Here is a 20,486-nt window from a genome sequence, read left to right on the forward strand (position 1 = left end):
TACTCGTGATATTTTGAGCAAAATGTAAATGCAAGAAAAGACGGCTGCATCCGTGTTGTGTAGTTAGTCTCTATTTGTCAGCACTACCTTTAGTATTTGGAAGTATTTAGACTTTGAGGTATTTTTGGACTCTGGTCTGTGTTCATGTAGAAAGATATTTTAAGGAGATTAGTTAATTGCATCACTTCTTCAGTATATAAAAGTGCAAAAGTTTGTGCACCCCAGATAATTCACATGTATTATTGAGTTTCTAATAGAAAATTATTTCAGATCATCCACCTAAACACAATTCTGCACATTCTCTACAGTCTGTTACAGTTTATTGTAATTATGTTGTAAAATCTGCTGGATTTAAGGTTGTTTACTGTAATATTGGAGAGATTGGTGTGTGTGTGTGTGTGTGTGTGTATGTATGTCACTGGGACTGCTTAATTTGACCAGTGAGTGCAAGCAAAGAACCATAGAGCAAGAAAAGGACAAGGCAGGAATGAGGGATGAGAGACAATAGAGAGAGAGAGAGAAAGAGAGAGAGAGGGTGGATTGGATATAAGTTAGAGAGATGTCTGAGGACCTAAGTACTTGCATTCTTCTGTACACAGACACACACACACACACACACATGCAAACACACACACTTATATGTATGCAAATGTATAACAAAACACACATTTATGATTCATATTTAGATTGATAAACACACACTCATCAACTCTGACTCAGAACTAATGTGTAAATATTCTTAATCGTGTTGTTCACCCTTAAATGATATCGCCCACTCTCAATCACCCTCTCTCTCTCTCTCTCTCTCTCTCTCTCTCTCGCTCTCTCTCTGTCTGTCTATTTCTCTCACACAGGGAGTCCCCGTGCCTCGGCTTCTGCCCTCCACTTTCCCTCTCCCTCCATCATCCAGCAGTCCAGCCCGTACTTCACTCACCCCACCATTCGCTACCACCACCACCAGGACCCCCTCAAGGAGTTCGTCCAGTTCGTCTGCGCCGATGGCTCGGCCCAGCCCGGCGCTCAGGTAACACACCCGGCACGCCAACAACACACAGTTATCAGTCAGAGTCGGTTCACACGTTACAACAGCAATGTGTCACTGCATTTTAACAGCCCTCACACACTCCCACTGACATAAACACACACACACACACACACACACACACACACAACTCACAAGATCTACTGTAGTGATTTTCACTCTTTATCTAAAAACCACTGCTTTGTCTCTCAGCACTCTCTACTCTCCTTCTGAGTGAAGGCTTTTATCAGATCATCTCTCTCTCTCTCTCTCTCTCTCTCTCTCACACACATCTGCCTCTTTTTGCTTTGAAAGTTTCTGTCATTCATGGCCCTTTGTTCCACACTCATCTTCTTAGCTGGTACTGTGTGTGTATGTGAGTATGTGTGTGTGTGTGTGTGTGTGTGTGTGTGTGTGTGTGTGTCTGGATGGCCCATTCTGATGCAGAAGATCAGCCTCCTGGTTTAAGACATATATTAAAGGCCATCCTAAGCCTAAACCATGTGAAATTGTATTTGCATTGATTTCTTTACAGTGGTGGTGATAGGAACCAGTGGTTGCCACGACTACAGCACAAATATAGCTGTAGCCTTTCCATTTACTGTCTAGTCCCACCTGTGAAGCTACCACCACCATGTTTACTACTACTTCAACTACTACTTCAGACATCTGGTTCGATTCACAACATGTACAGTTCTTTGACATTTCACATCAAGCCACCCTGAACGACTTTGTTTACATCTTTATAATCCCATCAGGCTCTATTTACATCACAGTCCTAGAGAGGATGTTAAGGGACATTACTAAGCTCTACGTTCTGCACCATGACAACAATACATATATATCCATTTTATTACCTATCCTAGACAACCAGCAAAGCTACCACCACCATGTTTACCTGGAATTGTCTATGTAATGATAATGATGAAAAGACAGTGGTGTGGAGTCCCACAGGGTTCAGTTGTAGGGTCTATGAAACTGATGTGAATTATGGGAGTACTGCAATACAGTGTGGGCTTATGTACAGGGTATAGGGCTTATGTAAGGTCACGTAAAGCCATTCTCTGGCATATCTTCCCTAAATGACATTGGTTTTTACTAACTTTACCGTACATCATCTAGCTACATTGTCTTCATTACTCAGTATATAATATCTTGTTCCAGGATCAAAAGTAACGCGAATCAGATTGGGGCATCCACAGTGTGTATGTATGCGAGTGTGTGTGTGTGTTATGCCGTCACCCTTCACTCAGTGTGTGTATGTGTCTGCAGCCTAACGGGAGCGGTCAGAGTAAAATGTCCGGCTCTTTCCTGCTGCCTCCGCCTCCTCCGGTGGCGCGGCCGGTGCCCCTCCCCATGCCCGACCCCAAACCCAGCCACACACACCCCGACGGGGGACTCGGCTCACCCACATCACCCCGTAAGTCTCCCCCAAAACCTCCCTGGGCCCCTCCACAACCAAACCCAAACGCACCAACACAGCCCCATTTACAGAGTTCAGGAGTTCAGGAATGATTGAAGGTAGTCTCTGTAGTGGTGAGAGGACAGTGTAAAGGATAGGATGAATAGGATTGACCAATAATTACTGCATTACAGCCTCCCAGAGGATCCGTAAAAGCACTTGAACAGGACTCCTAACCCTACATTCACTTACCTTTGGATAGAAGTGTCTGCTAAATGCCACAAATGTAATGTAGCACTAATTTTAGCCAGGGAGGCTCAATACATGGCAGCCTATCTGCTCAGAGGTCATTTTTTTTATATAACAGTAATAATAAAGGCACAGTAACAAAAACAGCCTGTTTACTTTAAAGGGATAAAGTGAGGTTGGAAAGATTAGTTATGACTGCTTTGGTACACAAAACCACACAAACCTTTTTAAACGAATATAAAGAGGAAAAATAACTACTGAAAAAAATAAAATTTAATGGTTTTAATGGTGAAACACCACTGCTGTTCACTGCAGTTCAGTCCAAGACATGGTTTAATCCATGTCCAAGAAATCAGCCATAATTGTTCCAACGCTGAACACTGAAGGAGCTCATAAATGACTCAGAAATATATCTCTCTCTTTTAGACGGGTCAAATTAGTTGAATAATAATAACATATAAGAATAAGAAGTAAGTAGGTTCCCAATTTGACCAGCAGAAAGTCTGATTTTTCTCCCATTCCCCTTTTCTCTCCCTCCTATCATCTTTCTCTTCATTTCCTTCATCAAGTTTCTGGACGGCCTTATTCTGTATGCTCTCATTTTGCTCTCATTATAACCAGAATAAACCCTAAACCTAAATTACGATGGTTTTCTTCAACTTTTAAAAGACCTGTAAATAAAGGGCTGCTTCTAAAGAGGCAAAGATCTGATTCTCTCATCTCATCTTCCTCTTTTCTCTTTTCCATTTCTAATGCTACCACTTTCTTTGCTTCCTTTCTCCTCCTCCTCTTCCTCCTCCCCCACTCTCAAGAGAGATCAAATTCAGGGCAGTTGGCATGGACTCCAAAAACCCACAAAAAGCAAACAAACAAACAAGCAGTAACAAACAATAAGTGGAATAAATAAATAAATAAATAAGTAAATGGACACTACACTCCACCTAAACCCACACAGCAGTCACACTAAACTGATTTTCCAGCTTTTCCAGCTTTTCCACAGTGCAGGTCTAAGATTAAAGCTTGTGTGTGTTTGTGTGTGTGTGTTGAGGTGTTGGGGTTTGCGTTTGAGGTTTGGGGTTGTGTGTTTTGGGGGGGGGCAAAAGGACGGACGGGCCTAGTGAACTCCCGGAGGGCGCTTGACGAAGACCATCCCTCTCTATTTTCCTCTTTTTTTCCTTTTTCACGTCGTTTGTTTCCTTTCCAGCACTTAAACTGACTGTGTTTCTCATTCTCACCCGCTCTTACTCACCTGTTTCTTATTGTGTAACTGTATCTATGATGTGACAGCCTTATTGGAGACCCTTATTTTATTAGGGCTGCAAAATATAGGGTTTATTTATATTTATGATATTGGCCTTATCAATACTGATGACATCTGTCAAGGCATTTAACCTTATAAATTTACCAGGGCGTTTGTAATAAAAGCTAGGCTCAGTATAGATTTCATAATATAATGAATTAATAATAATAATAATAATAATAATAATATAATCTATATATTATTTCAAGTCATTATAGAGCATTTCTGTTGGTCTGTTCATCATGACTTTTGGACACGATGTAAAAAAAAACTACTACTAGATTTAAATTATGTTAAAAAGCAGTAAAATTGTGCTCTTAACCTGGTCAAAAATAATGTAATAACTTTTCTACCAATGTAATACACAGTCTCGGCCAATAATGTAATACCATGTAATATTATTAGGAATTTTGCACGATTTCAGGTTGATCATTTGTAATACCTTTTTACATTATTGGAATTAAAATGTTTAATATTTTTACAGTATTGGAATTTTTTTAATGTTTTTTTTAGGTTGATCATATGTAATAGCTTTTTACATTATGGGATTTTTTTTTTATCAGGTTGATCATTGTAACCTTTTTCACATGTTCATTTTGAGGTTTATTACACTTTTGACCAAGTTAAGTGTTTCTTTTGTTACAGTACTGGAATTATTAGAAAATTATAGCACATTAAGTCATAATGATGTGGGAATTCCAAAGATTTTCTTCAGCACCCTGAATATTGTTCGTTTGAATAAACTGTGAATAACATTTTACTCAGTAAAAAAAGACTTCAACGTTAATGATATTTCATTTTGGAGCTTTTCTGTTGGTCGATTCAGCATATAAAGAACTGCCGGATTCACAGTCAAAAAGTGAAAAATGGCAAAAATGGAGATGCAAGATATTTGCATGACAGCAATGTTATTTGAAAAAAAGATATATATATATATTTATATATAATGGTAATATATATATATAGTGCAGCTTTTTGCTGTTTTTATACGCTCCTCTTTTATCACAGACACACAGTATAATACACAGACATTCAGAATCACACCCACACACTTAGTTGAAAAGTTGCACCCACACACACTCCTCCTCTTCTCATCGCATCTCTTAAGGCCTACTTAATCTCTGTGACATATTTAGTCTGAATTTGGAGTCCATTGTCTGCAGCTGCCCTGAATTTGATCAGTTCAGTGCAAACCAAAGTAACAGCTTCCTTCTCGTCCCACCCCCAACAAAATTCCAAATAGTCTCCTTCTCCCTGTGATCTTCACTGAATACAGTGTTGTACTCACGTATGACCTTTTTTATTCTGATGGAAAACTTTATGACACGCTAAGGTCCAGCCTGGTCGAGGCTCTGCAGATAGCTAATACAGCTCCAGTGCTTCAGTATCGATGATATTTCTAAGCAAAGCCAATTGAAACCCTTCAGTGAGAGTTATTGTTCTATTGCATAGCTCTGAATAATGATGTGTGTGTGTGTGTGTGTGTGCATGTGTGTGTTTGTGCATTTGAGCAGCATACTCCTCGCCAAGCCCCACAGCTCCCAACAGGTTTGTCGGCATCGGAGCACGGGACAACTTTCTAAACATCCCACAGCAGACACAGGTGTGTATACACACACACACACACACAAGCACTGTAGAGCTTCAGGCTTGAAGTTTGAAACTGAACACTGTAAAACTGAATATGTGTTTTGACCTGGGTTAATTGGGTTAGTTACATTTTCTGTAAGATAACACAAGCAGAACCCAGCTTACATCCTGGCATCTCTCAGTTTGAAATTCAGAAAATGTAAAAAACATAATATATGTTAAAACTAAAAACATTATATTGTATGACATTATTATGTTTTATATCATTTTAATTATACAATAGAATAATTGTATGATAATTGAGTTCATCAGTAATATCCTGAACCAGAAGGAGTTGGAGTTGCAAAGCCCTGGTATAGTCCAGCAACAACTCTGTCCCTAATTGTAGCCCAACAAAACTGGCTAAAACATTTCTATACAAACGCTTCTAGCAACTGTTGTTTATAATGTATAAACACCAAACACCCAAAAATGTAATAACATTGTATGTGTAACTTCAAACTTCATCAAAAATGTAATTAATAAAATCTAATAGTAATTTTTAATGTCATGTAGTTCCTTTTTTTTTAACAATAATGTAATCTGTTGTTATATTAGTGGGAATTTATGACATTTTCAGGTTGATATTTTGTAATAGTAATAGTTCTATCTATTAATCTGTTTACCAATTAGACAATTAATCTAAACAATTCATTTATTCCCACAAAAGTCAAGTTAAGGATTTCGTTTAAGTTCATTTTATAACAAATAATAACAAACTGTATGCCATTGAATAATGCAGCATGAGACAAAATGTGAAAAAGTCAGCAGTGCAACTCTTTGTTTATACCCCTTATAAAAGTATGTAAATGTGATCTGCTGCATTTATGGCTTTCTCTACACAGAGAAAAGTGCTTAAAATAGTGGAATATGTTTATGCTAAATTGCAAAGTACAAAGTTTTGTTACATTTTTGGAATTATTACATTATTGTATCAATTATTACAATATTAAGTGCTACAGATTTCAAAATTTCACTTTCAACAAGTACAGATTTATAAATTCAACTTTAACAAATTTGTTGTTAATGCTTTTGAGCAACTTCCCAAACATTGCTCATCTGAATAAACCATAGATAAACGTTTACAGATTAAAAAATACAGAGATTTTCAAATTTGTTCAAAATGTCTTATTAGAAAAAGTAAATTTTAAGCAAAGGAAAGCAGATATAAATTAGTGTGTGTGTCCTACTGTGTTTCTTAATGTAAGAGAGCGGTAGGAGAGTTTTAAATATCATCGCTGTCCAAAAACAAAGGATCTCCATTGTTTCCAATTTTATTGATAAATTGAAATGGTCCAAACTAACTCCTGGAAAAAAAAAACTTTACATTATTAAGCATCATCATTATCAAAATCCTGAAGAAGATCCATTCCAGTCTATAACTGTAGAAATTGAGTTATTTAAATGGTCAAATTGTTAAATGGTAGCCTAACTTGAAGTGCAGTACTTTTTCTGTCACTCCCAGGCCGTGATGAATTTCACTGTGCTCTGTTTGTGTATGTTTGTGCTTGCATGTGGTTACTGTAGTGGTGTGTTATAAGCCAGATGTTAGCTTGTCGGGAGCAGGCCCTCCGGGCGTTTGGTTAGGGATGCTCCTTGTGTGAGTTTGGGACCTGGCCCACAGCTGCCGAGCGCTTACCCACTGCACGTCTTTCATTAGGGTCAAAACCGCAAGAGCCACCAGTTTGCTAAATGTTAAATCCCCAGCACATGGAGGCAATCTCTGGTGTGTGGGTGTGTGTATATCTCTGTCTGTTTCTGTCTGCATGGGAAAAAGTAGCGAACTGGACTGACTTCAAATGTGTACATCATTTCCACATGAATAAAATATATTACATCAACACAATTAGGTCCTTCTGTTTATTTACGTTTGGCAGGAGCTGTGTTGATGTAATGTAGTTTATTCATGTGGAAATGATGTACATGTTGGAGTCAGGGCGGTTCAGTGCAGGACTTATTCAGTATACTTCAGTGTACGGCACAGACCTGTTGAGTCACGTTGATATTAAGAAGCCTTATGGACATTTCCCTTTGCGAAGACGAAGACTCTTAAGATAAACATAAAGAAGTTAATGAGAACGGATCTGGTTCACCAAACCAAATTTCTTCGCTGTTTTCCCCAGTGTTTTCTTCTTAGGAAGATATTAGTTAATTGAGGCCCAAATCTTTCAAATTAAGTTTTCCAAAAAAAAAAAAAAGTTTTCAAATATTAAAAAAAAGTTGAGACTTTTTACATCTCTCTTTAAGTCTTTTGTTTTCTTATGTAGCTGTTTGTAACATAGCCATTTATGCAGCAATTTATAGCTTATCATAAACAACACAAGACACATCTTTATGCAAAATATAGGAAAAATAAAATGAAACTAATCGTTAACACATTTTAAGTGACAATATTAAAATCCTTGGAAAAACTGAAAACTGTGGCGCTGGAAAGCTATTCTTTTCTGTATGTAGAAACAAACAGTTCTTTAATTCTATTAAATTAAACATTCATTCTGTAATTCAGTTATTTAAACTGATCATTTTAGAGGCTTACCTTCTGAACCTTTTCAGTCTAAGAAAATGTTGATCGTATAGTAAAGAGACGATTGTATAGTTACAAACATACTTAAGTCTTAAGTCTTTCAATTGTTCTTTGAATTATTTGGCAAATAAAGGTTAAGGATATTGTTTTTGTGGACAACTATTAACAACTATAGTAATGAAGTAAAGAAAAAAGTATTTCTTAAAATTCTTTACAAATCTGATTCTTAAACAGTCTAAGTCTGTCTGGGGTGACTGTAAAGTTAAGAAAATATTTATACGATTTTTTTTTTTAAAAATTGTTTTTAGAATTTTAAGTTAAAGTTAAGATTTTGGTTTGTGATTTAATTCTTTACCTTAATGTTTTTAAGGGTACAATTTATCATTAAGAGACTTCTTAGAATAATTTATCTCTTTATCTGAACTTTATTTGAAGAATGAATTTAATTAATAAAAAAAAAAGAAGAAATTCTTATGACATTTTGTTAAGAAACTTTGTTGAGATGGACGTTATTTTACATACACATACACACACACACACACACACACACACACACACACACTCATCATGGATATAGGTTAGATACACATCAGACACTCACTATCAAGTACTAGACCATTTAACCATTTAAAAAATCTTGATTTTCCAGGCCTGATTGAAAGAGGCAGGCATGTAAGGGAAGAGGAAACGGGCAAAAGAACTGTTGAGCGAAAAACTACAGCGAGAAAGAGAGAGAGAGAGAGAGAGAGAGTGAGTGTCACGTCCTGACTGTCTGGTTGCCCCCAGCAACCAGACATGATGTCATAGGCAGTTGAACATGAACTTAGTAGGGAGCGAGTGTAAGAAAAAAGGAGTGGACACTGCCAAGGATTAGAGAGAGAGAGAGAGAGAGACTATCAGCCACCATAAACTTAATCTGAGTTCTATAGATCTGCCAAAAAGCAAGGCAATCTCCGCAGAGTCACAAGCTTTCCACACAACTCAGCTAAAGACTCTAAAAGGAGCTTTAAGTAAATACAAAAATCTAAAAAAGCACATAAATATGTCCACAAGTATTTAGGCAGCCTTCAAATTGGTGAGTTCATTGACTTTAACTGCTTAAACCCTGTACATCAGCCCACACTTCAGTACCCCCATCATTACCATCGGTTTCATAGACCCTGAAATAGAACTTCTCTAAGCTCACATGGGCCAATCACTGTCCATCTGCCAATGTGACAGACTGAACTCAATTATAAATACGTTGGGAAAGGTGGGATATTTCCACTTTTACAGACAACAGACTTCATTTATTTGGGGAAACAATTTACGGGATTACAGTGTTGCAAGATTCAAGCCAACAGCTACAGACATCATATCTGTGCTTACACACGTACATAACCTCAGTGTAGAAGAAACAAGAACTTTAAGACACATTTTAGTATTTAGTATTTTTGGTATTTATAAAGTCAAAATTTATCATAATCTGACCAAAAATGAAAGCTTGCGACTTAAAGTATATTGATGTGTTTGTTGTCTATGTAGGCTTTTGATGTTCTGTCATTTATGTTGTATTAAATCCTAATATTGGTGTAAATATAATGAAATGACAAGAATTTTGTGCTTTGCTTTGGAAACTATGTACATCAAGAAACAGTTACAGTGGACATAATGTCATGTTTCATGTGTAATTGAATAAAATCAGGAACATTGTAAATGTAGATCATCACTGATCATCAAGTCAGATCTATCCACTGTTCTGTTCTTATAAGTGTGAAACTTTTAAAGATTGTTAAGTGATGATTTATCAGTTTTTTTCTGTTTTTTTTTTGTTACAGTCTTGGTTCCTTTGACAAGATCCCTCTGAAACATACAGACATGAAGTCTGTGGCTGAAATGGGAAACACAAAGCTAGGTATGGACCGCAGTTAGCATATTACACCACACCTCGATCAACTCAAACCTGCACGCATCCCTCCCCCTCCAAAAAAACCCTTCAACGCGAGCCCCGTAATGAGGAATCCAGAACACTTCCACGATTCTTCAGATAAATCTGGAAAACTTCCACGTTGTCCTTCCGCACGCCTGAAACACTTCCACATGATTCGCCAGAAGGCCTGGAAAACTGCTGATTCTACAAATACAGAACAAACACGGATATCAACTACACAGACAGCGTGGGATGGAGGATGTTTGGAAAAAAACGGATAAATACTGTTTTGGAACAAAAAAAACAAAAGCAAATGACTTGATTCCATTTAGGAGGAAGAAAAGAGACATTTCACACAGTTTTTGTAATGTTACCAAGGCAACCTGGATATGATATCGACCAATCTTCTTCTTTTTCATCCTTATTTTTGTTCGTTTTCAATCATCCTCATCCACCACTCACACGGCGTGGAAATTCCAAGAGATTCCGTGTGCACTCAGCCACAGTTCAAGCTGATTGGTTGAGCTTTAATAATTTCTCTTCTTTATGTCCAGTAAAAATTAAGACCCTCACCTGCATGACACCTTGATCTTCATACCCCTCATCGACTTTTGACCACGTTCAGCTCTACTTGACCCTTAAAGCCAGTGGTTTGAGCGTGCTCGGATCCATGCTATCTGATTGAACACCCTCGATTTTGCTCGCTCCAGATTGGCCGATCTGTGGCGCCAGATGCCATCCAGTTGTTTGACACGCACAGAAGAAATGTGCGTGTCTGATTTCTGGTCACATAGCGACCGACTGACAGGGACGCAACATTTGCATATGCACTCTTCAAAACCGTGAAATTTGATAAGGGATGATTTGTGTGTGTGTGGGTTTAAATACTGTGATCAGTACTGGCAGCAGGGCGAGCTGGCTTTGTCATAAAACTTTTAACCTTTTTTTTTTTTTGGCAGGCGGGCTGTCGCAGCACAATAGGGTGGCCTTGGCACCATCGCTCTATCACGTACACTCACATGCACACACATACAAACACACATCTTCTTAGCAATACAGTACACAAAACACAACTTACAGCTGACCACCTATAATCAGGCTCAGCTTATCGGCTAATCACAGTAATATCAATATTAGCAATAGACCGAAGACAGTGATGGATAAATGACATTGTGTTGAAGTCTTAAAGCCTTTAGAAATGCATGACTACAGATATGAACTGGATATTAGTCATATTAGTCATGCACTATAAGTGATGAAAAATGGAAAGTCAGGCCAATATACACAATAATAAAAGCATTTTTGAGTCAACTCGACTGTCAACAGTATGAGTAATGGTCATCAGTAAATGAGTAAATGATCTGCAGCCGAAACTGTTTAGTCTATAGCTCCGCCCCCTCAATCTGTTTACTGCGTATTCCCATCTACTGTGCTGATCTCAGTTAGACTGTAGGGCCACTCCAGAACTATGAAATGACACTACATAAGACTAAATGTCTTTCCGTTCTTTATCAAACTCTATTCAGACGGGATTCGTTTTACATGGTGAGGTGGAACAATGTAATTTTTGCTACAAGACGTCTGTAAAAACTGTAAAAAACAGATTCACACGGCATAAGAATTCTCAGCAAAAATGACCGAGATGGGTGTGGCTACTCTACTAAAAAAAAAGGTATGTAGGCTATAGGCTACACTACACATTAATTTGCCTAAAGCAGCCTGAAACGCAGAACCTCTGTGGAGTGCTTATGCATGTTGAAACTAAATGCCTCCTCTTGCGCCACCATACCGGAGAAAATCCATGAAAAATCTCCTTTCTACAGGATATGACGAATATCGACCCACATGTTGATTCACACAGGATTTGGTAAAGCTACAGTCTAACTGCCTGCTTTTTTGAGATGCAGGAGATCATAAGTTTGAATCCCATCGACAAACAAACAGTAATCAGATTGAGGGGCGGAGCCTAAACTAAACATCTTACACAGTATTTAATCAGTTTCAGCTGCAGCTCATTTACTAATGATTTGAGGCTCAGCTCAGCATGTATTGTTGACCAAACTGAGATGCAGAAGTTTAAATTAAAATCTGAATTAGGAGAACTTTTGACTGAACCACGTTAAGCTACCTCAAAAAACGCTCTGTATCCAGGTGGCCCGCCTTTACGTTTTCGTAAAGTGAGATAACGTCAGAGTTTGAAGGCTGCATTTCTAAAGGGTTTATGACGCTTACCATTAGAGTAACGTTCCACCGTCCATCAGTTTCAGTGCTACCGTTTCAGTATCTAAACACTTCAGAATTAGATCTCGCTCGGCTGATCTTCTCCGTTTTCTTTTGTTTTACAGTAGATTTTCCTTCATTGTCTTTACAGGTTTGTTTTGACTGGTTTCCTTTTGTGTGATCTGGGTTTTATTACAGCTACAGAATTCATTGCACGCGAGTTTAGCTTTGACTTTATCACATTAACAGTACTAGTTTCTTTTAAGAACCATAACAGCTCAGCATTATCAGCACCACTCTTGTCATTTCATGGCTGTAGGAACGGCCAACTCCATACCCACCACCCCGTCGCTTTCATCTTCAGTGCTCAACCCACGTCTAATTTATTCACTTCTGTTCTGTGTTTTCTCCTTTCAACAGCTGCCAGTTAAATCCACAGTGTCCTCCATAACGTATAGCCGATCGTACACAGTAAATCATACACACAAAGACACAGAATTGCACTATGACATGCATCTAAAACCCGAACGAACAAAGTGACGTCCCGCTTATTCATTTTTATTAACCCCTAACATGAACAAACCAATTACAGCATTACTATCACTATCATAACCCTGACAAACACTACATACACTCAAAAGTAGGGCTGCCACTCTTAATTATATCATAATTCCAGTAATCTACCAATTTATTTGATGATTTAATGAATATGAAGCGCTTTCTGCACTTTCTAGTCCAGTTAAATCAGACCCTTGGTGCGATCCGTTTCCGGGGCAGGTGTGAAGGTGGTCTCGGTCCGGTCCTAAACAAACAAACTATCAGGTATACTTCGGAAGTGTGAGCTAAACGGCTCCCATATCCAAGTGTTAACCTGGTACACATCCCAGTCCGGAACACAGGCCCTTCTTCCTGTACTTACGTACTTGCTCCTGCCCCAGATAGCTCTGACCAATCATTTGGTCCCTGTGTCAAAACAACCCAAAAGGGGACCAACTCTGTAACTGATTCGGACCAGAGTAAACCAACTACAGGTGTGAAAAAGCCCTTAAACAACTGATCAGAGCTGTTTAGATAATCCAAAAAAAAAAAAAAAAGAAATGGTAAACTCTTAAAAACCAAGGTGCTACAAAGGGTTCTTTAAGTGATACCACAGAAAAATCATCAAAAATCATATATCAAATATTTCTGTAAACAAGCTGTGAGCATGAAGAACTTTTCAATTGGTGAAGAACTTTAACTTTGACTTCTTGAAACCCTTTAACCTTCAAATCCTAGGTTAATTATTCTATTATTAATAATATGGAGTCCCACAGGGTTCTATTTTAGGGTCTATGAAACTGATTAACTGGTTACTAATGGGAATACCGCAGTCATGAGGGGGGAGAACTAAAGTGTGGGCCTATGTACAGGGTTTAAGGACCTTCACATATATCTCTTTTCCAAAAATTGCTCTTATCTGAACCAAAAGTGGTTCTTCTATGGCATCAAAAAAGAACCTTTTGCAGCATCTTTATTTTATAGTGTATATATCAAAAATGTATTTCCGTGCTACCAAAATATCCACCATGCTCTGTTTATTACAGCAAAAAGAGCAGATATTATGGTAAATTGCTCATATTCAGCATAAATTTCAAGCAATGACTTTTTTCAGTCTCGTCATGGTGACAGCCCTACAGTAATCCCAATCCAGCGAAACACTACATACACAAACTCCAAAACAAAAACTCACAAATATATATATCACAAAATAACTGGACTGCCTGGCTGTCGGTCACATGCCAGGGATTCTTATTGGCTAAGACCAGCCCAATGCCCCCCCCCCCTTTCTTGGCTCTTCCATACAGCTTATTAATTAAGATCATAATCGCCCACCACGCATCAAAGTGCCTCTGTAATCCCCCATCTATATGCAACCTGTCTGGCATTGAATTCAGGGTGTGTACTCCATGTATAAGCTATAGAATCAGTGTACTATAATGTATCATGGCTTAGCAAGAACCAGAACATAGGAGACTGGAAACATCGCAGTTTATAAATATATATATTATCCAGACTTAATATCATGCTCGTACGTGCTGTATATATATGGAAATATGTATAGTAGCTCTTCTTTTATGAAATATGGCAGTCTAGTTATTTTTTGACGTTCCTCCTCCTCAGTCAGTGAAGTCATCTCATGTAGTCCAGGGAATGAATTAACATCAACCAACCCACGAAAACAGCATATCATCATCATCATTATCATCACCATCATCATAATGATATGAGTTATCATACCCCTGGTCCAGGCTTGTAGATGAATCGATCAACAGACCGGTGAACTGCCCTATCCATGCTCCGCTCACAGAAGCATGCTCTCATAGCAACTGTTGCTAGGGTGGAGAAACTGTAGCCCACACCTCAGATGAGGAGTTCGGTGGGTTCCCTCTGGGTCCCACCTCCACAAAACACACATGGTAGGTGAATTGGCTATGCTAAATTTAGCCAGTTGCCCCTTAGGTGTGAGTTGAATGGGTGTGTGTTGTAGTCTGATGGCTTGGTGTCCTGTCTAGGAGAAAGTCCTGCATTCTGTCCAGTGATTCTGAGTGGGCTTTAGACCCACTGCGACTCTGGCCAAGAAGAAGCAGATAAGAAGATGAATGAATGAAAATGTATAGATTATTATTATGTAATCAGTATAAAGTAATCAAGGGATACGTAGCATGGTGGAGTCATTGCCGTCCAATCCAGCCTGCCTAGTTTTGGCGAGTAACAACAACCTAGCCAATAGGCCCCTAAGGCTACGTTCACATTACAAGCTTCATTAATCAAATCAGATTTTTTGCTCCGATCGGATTTGGCCATCTTGCCAGCTCACATTAATGAATGTAAGCGAGCATCTGTCTAATGTAAGTGGAGCGCATACATACAGACACAAAAACACACTAAATCCAATCTGCTCACTTTGATGTCTCATGCCCACAAATCGGATATGTATCTGATGTATCTAGAACCAAATATTAACGCAAATCTGATTAGATCAGATCTGTGTCACATTAGGGGAAAAAATGAGATTAGACTACAGGCTTCAGCCTGGCAATGCGGGCGTAGCCTAAATGTCGTGACTCTAAACCAGTTTGCAGTTCAGTTTGAATAATTTCCGGATTTTCTTACTAGAGAGTTCAGTCCTGCCTGCTTTGACAAAAACTGGATGTTCAACTGATATGCAAAACCACCAATCACAGCACACTGGTGTTTTGAGAGTTGTGTGCAGATCAGTAAACCCCGCCAATCAGAATTGTTTTGTTTTTTGACATTCTGTAACGATTGTCCAACCTAGCAACAGTAGCTATGGAACACTGCCTCTGTGGGTGGAGCATTGGTGGGTATTGTTAATATAAGAAAAGTATTAGTGTTTCAGATAACGCTAGAGAGAGCGGTGTTTGCGGACTGAGCCGTGTGCAATGTGCTGGGTAGATGTCTGTTAGTGTGTATGAGAATTGTAAGAAAGTAAAAAACCTTTTTGGGTGTTTTTTCCTAAAGTCCACTCACCCTGGACTCTAAACTCAAGGGCCATGGAGTCATTGTAAAATTTGCTTTGGGGGGATTATTAATATTATTTCTCATTTTACCTTTTTTTAATGTTTAATTTGTAATCTTTATTTTTTTGGTTTGTTTTAAACTATAGGGGGGGGGGGGAGAAACAGTTTTACACAAACGTCAAAACCAGTGTATTACGATATGATCCTGGTATATATATATATCAGTAACTGTAGAAAACATGGAAAAAGTCACATCTCTCAAAGGTGAAGCAGCCACAGGTCTAGCGCCTCTGCTGGCTGGCTGCGGTATGATGTGTAGCTCCGCCCATCCCCATATGTTTCAGTGACAAAACAACAGCCCATTTTCCACCTCATCTTTCCCTCTAAACTGTCTTTCCATCTCCAGCGTCTTTCCAATTCCTGCAGTTAGCTTCCCTGTGCTGATTAGTGGCCCATTTTTTATTTCCCCCCCGAAAACATTTTTTAACTCTCACTCTGCTTTACCGTAAGTAGGCGGGGTTACATTTAGCAATTAAATGATTGACAGCCTTGGCTAGAAGAGGCCGGTGGTCTGTAGGTACTGATGTAGAGGAACTTACATGAGCTGCACTTTTACTGTTGGAGCGTCCGCTTACCGGACAAACTGGGAATCCAGGGGGACATCAGAGGCGGACAGTTTTGGGAATGGAACCATGGGGTCCATGTTTTCTACACTAAAAAAAGATAAATCTGCGTGACAGTGACGATATATATATATATATATATATATATATATGAACATTTGTTCTGACCACCATACAAGACCATAACTACAGCAAACTGTTTCTCAGTTGGGGAGGGGCTCATATTTTTCTAGGTTGTGACAAAAGGCATTTTACTTCAACCTTTAAGAAAGCTGTTCTCTAAATTCCGTCTAATATCTGAACATTTTCCAATAATCAATGAGGTCAACGCTTATCAAATCCATAAACGTCCATATTTTCCATTTCGAACTCATTTCCAACACGAGATCATCTTAAAGCTGGAGACACGTCATGGTGGCATCGCCGTGTTTACTATAAACAGAAGTCATTAATAAGTCATTAATACGCGATGCCTGTTGCCTTGGTGACAACGCGAGAAGTGTCGTAACGGGAGCTCAGTATTTGTACACGTTTTTTGTATACTTTAGGCAGTTCTTCTCAGCACAGATGCGTTTGCGGACGAAAGCGAGAGCGAATCATGTTGAGAAATGACACTGAGACTGGGGGGGTGGGGGTCCGTCCCCGTTTCCCTCCGCCCCACGCGAGACAAACACCACCTACCCCTTTGTAAATGACCCTTCATAGTGCTCGTGGCGTAGTGTTAGTAGTAAGCAAGCATTTAAAGGTTGTTCCCTTCAAAGTGCCTTTTGTTCACAGACTCCATCTTGTAAAACATGGAAAGTCCCAGTTCTTAAAAACAACAAAAAAAAAAGACCTTCACCTTTCCTCATCCCTTTTTTTCAAGCTTTTCGAAGCCGTATATATATAGTATATAGTAATACAGGAAATGGATGTGATTTAGTTCTTTTTATTGTTCAATACTGGAAAAAAAGCAAAGGCAAAAAAAAAATATTGCTTCTTCTTTCTGTGTTTCCACAGTGTCTCTCTCTCTCTCTCTTCCCTCCCTTTCTCTTTTCTTCTCCTTTTGCGTTATTGGAGACGTCGTATGTCTTTTTACCCAGTCCTGTACCCACCCTTCTCAATTTCTCCCCTACTTTTATCAGAAGGGTTGGTAAAAAAAAGAAAAAAAGAGACGCTGAACTCTTTTATTTCCTCCTCTTCAGCAAAGTACCCCTCCCTCCACCCCAACCCTCCCCACCACCTTGTCTGTACGCTTCTTATTGTTATGCCATACCAATCTCTCCCATTCTACTGCTTCTTCTCCATTGTACTGCTAGTGTAAGTGAAATGTGGCCATTTGGGCTCTGTGGGGTCAGCTCTAGCTATAAATCGCCTGTTTACACTCATCTAGGGTCAGTCAACTGATCTCAGGTCAGCGTTAAACAAAGGGCAACCTACATGCCAGTGTAGTCGGGAATATTTTCATATACTTCAATATGTTTTTTGATGTTTTTTGCCTTGGGGAGGGGGGAGGGGGAGGGCTTAATACCTTGTGGTGGGTTAAATAACGGGCGCCAGCATCAATTTTGTGATCAACCAGTAGCTTTGCTGGAAGTGCAGAGGGCCGGGCCAAATTATGCAGCTCATGGTATTTAAAGAAAAATTCTAATTTATTTGTTTGTACTTCAATTGTTTTGTACTTTATTTGAAATTGCTTCGATGCTTTCTATCAGGGTATGGTCCAGAAGGTTCTCTCTAAGAGAAGGTTGGACCTTAAAAACGTAATATAAAGCACCTTTGTATTGTAGAACAGCCAGGCTACTTGATACGAAACTGTTGATTGATGACTTGCTATAAGCACCTTATTGACAGAGCGTTAAACGTGAGGCAGGATGCATCAAACTTCAATGCACTTAAAAAAAAATCCACAGCGTTTTGTTTGCTTTAAAAAAAAAAAAGTGAACTCTGAAGGCTACGTTTTTAAAAATAGAAACTTCGGTATCGCTTTACTTGAATGGTTTATTATAGAAGCCTTGTAGATGCTCACTTAGAAGGTGAATGTAAATGATTGGCTATTGAATGTAACCCGCACCTAACCCTAACCTTACCCTTACCCTTAGATCTAACCCTAGATCCCAACCCCAACCCTAACCCTAACCTTACCCTTACCCTTAGATCTAACCCTAGATCCCAACCCAACCCTAACCCTAACCTTACCCTTATCCTTAGATCAAACCCTAGATCCTAACCCCAACCTTAACCTTTGATCTAACCCTAGATCCTAACCCCAACCCTAACCTTAACCTTACCCCTAAATCAGCCCTAAATCCTAACCCTAACCTTAATCTTACTATTAAATCAACCATAAAACCTAGAACTAACCTTAACCTTACCCCTAAATCAGGCCTAAATCCTAACCCTAACCTTAATCTTATTATTAAATCAACCATAAAACCTAAAACTAACCTCAACCTTACCCCTAAATCAGCCCTAAATCCTAACCCTAACCTTAATCTTATTATTAAATCAACCATAAAACCTAAAACTAACCTTAACCTTACCCCTAAATCAGCCCTAAATCCTAACTCTAACCCTAACCTAAACCTTAAATCTAGCCATAACCAAGGTTAGGGTTAAGGTTTGGGTTGATTTAAGAGTAAGATTAAGGTTAGAGTTAGGGTTAGGGTTATGATTTAGGGCTGAATTAAGGTTTAGGTTAAGGTTAAAGTAGGGTTAGGATTTAGGGCTAATTTAAGGGTAAGGTTGGGGTTAGGATTTAGAGTTAGATCTAAGGTTAAAGTTAGGGTTATGTGTAGTGTTATATTCAATATACAGTCATTTACATTCTGCTTAGAGTTCAGTTGTATTGAACACAGATTCAGTTGAACATTAGTGAAATATCAGGTGCGCATCTTCGCATCATCTATAATGGACCATCTGAGTAAAGTGATACCGAAGTGTCTTAGGTCGGCATTTCGGAAGCATTGCTACATTAAGTTGAGAGGTATTCAGTCAAATCAGTGTCAGTATTAGTAGTGCAGAACATGAGGGGCTTTGTGTGTGTGTGTGTGTATATATATATATATACACACACACACACATTTTGACGTTCTTGGGCCCCCTGTACTCGCATATATATCCATCCCTAAAAGTCTTCTGCATCGTACTGCCTCATCAAATCTGTCTGTTTTTGTTCTTCTTATTAATTGTTTTGCTTCCGTACGTTTGTGAGCTGCAGAGCCTTAGGCCTAGCGTAGTATAACCCTAATGCCTACAGATTTCTACACCATCTCCCATCAGCAAAGTGGTGTGTTTGGTGTACTATTAGCACCCCCTAGTGGACCCCGGTGTTCTGCACTCGCAGCAAAAGTGCCCATTTCAGCTAGCAGCCCCCTCAGAGCCCACTGGCAAAATGTGCATGTGTTAACTACAGATTCCTTTCCATTATAAAGAATTAAAAAAACAACAGTTTGTAAAGAGCAGCAACTGGTTGAATAAATGATGTTCTTGACTGTACAGATGCATCTGTCTGCTTTTCTTCCCCTGGTGGAGTGGAGTTTGTGATACAGAACTGACACCAGGAGGTGGACGAGGTGGTTGATTGGTTGGAGTTTGAAGTATTGAGCTACTGACAGCCTAAACACTCATGTTCTCCAGCCTTATCATGGAGGACCACAACACTGCAGGCCTTCCATAGCACAGTGACTGAGGACAGATTTGGGAGGTGGGCTTTAAAGTTGAAAGGCCTCAGAGCAGTTGAAGCTTTCACATAGCTGGTTTCATCACACACCACTGGTCATAAGCACTGGTCATCAAGCCTCCTCCTGGAGATTCGCTTTCCTGGACTTTAGATTCGAAACCAAATCCAGCTCAATCGGTCGTTCACTGTCCAATATGTCAAATGTTTGTGGACACCCCTTCTAATGAATGCATTCAGCTACTTTTAAGTCGAGGCTGTTGCTGACACAGATGTGCAAATGCACACACACACACTTACTGCTTTTCTAGTCCCCTGTAGAGAAGTACAGCCAATAGAATAAGACAGAACCTGTTGACCTCATGCTTAATGCCAGGTGTGGGCTAGAGGGGTATAAGGTCCCCTATCACCCTGACCTTACTAAGGTGCT

At 39.1% G+C, this 20,486-nt stretch overlaps 1 protein-coding gene across 7 annotated transcripts in view; it reads left to right on the top strand.

Annotated features, from left to right (window-relative positions):
• nfixa (nuclear factor I/Xa) overlaps positions 1-19,875 on the top strand; it is a 155,491-nt gene extending 135,616 nt beyond the window's left edge. For 5 of the 7 annotated variants that reach the window (XM_072657548.1, XM_072657552.1, XM_072657549.1 and 2 more), the window contains 4 exons: positions 855-1,024; positions 2,294-2,441; positions 5,487-5,575; positions 9,943-19,875. In XM_072657548.1, the coding sequence (XP_072513649.1) occupies positions 855-1,024; positions 2,294-2,441; positions 5,487-5,575; positions 9,943-9,957 (422 nt within the window). In that variant the 3' untranslated portion in view covers positions 9,958-19,875. The remainder of the gene's footprint in view (positions 1-854; positions 1,025-2,293; positions 2,442-5,486; positions 5,576-9,942) is intronic. The other 2 variants (XM_072657553.1, XM_072657555.1) reach the window with 1 other exon arrangement.
• The last annotated feature ends 611 nt before the right edge of the window (positions 19,876-20,486 follow it).

The sequence above is a fragment of the Salminus brasiliensis genome, chromosome 15 (genome assembly GCF_030463535.1).
Source record: "Salminus brasiliensis chromosome 15, fSalBra1.hap2, whole genome shotgun sequence".
In the NCBI taxonomy this organism is placed as follows: Eukaryota; Metazoa; Chordata; class Actinopteri; order Characiformes; family Bryconidae; genus Salminus; species Salminus brasiliensis.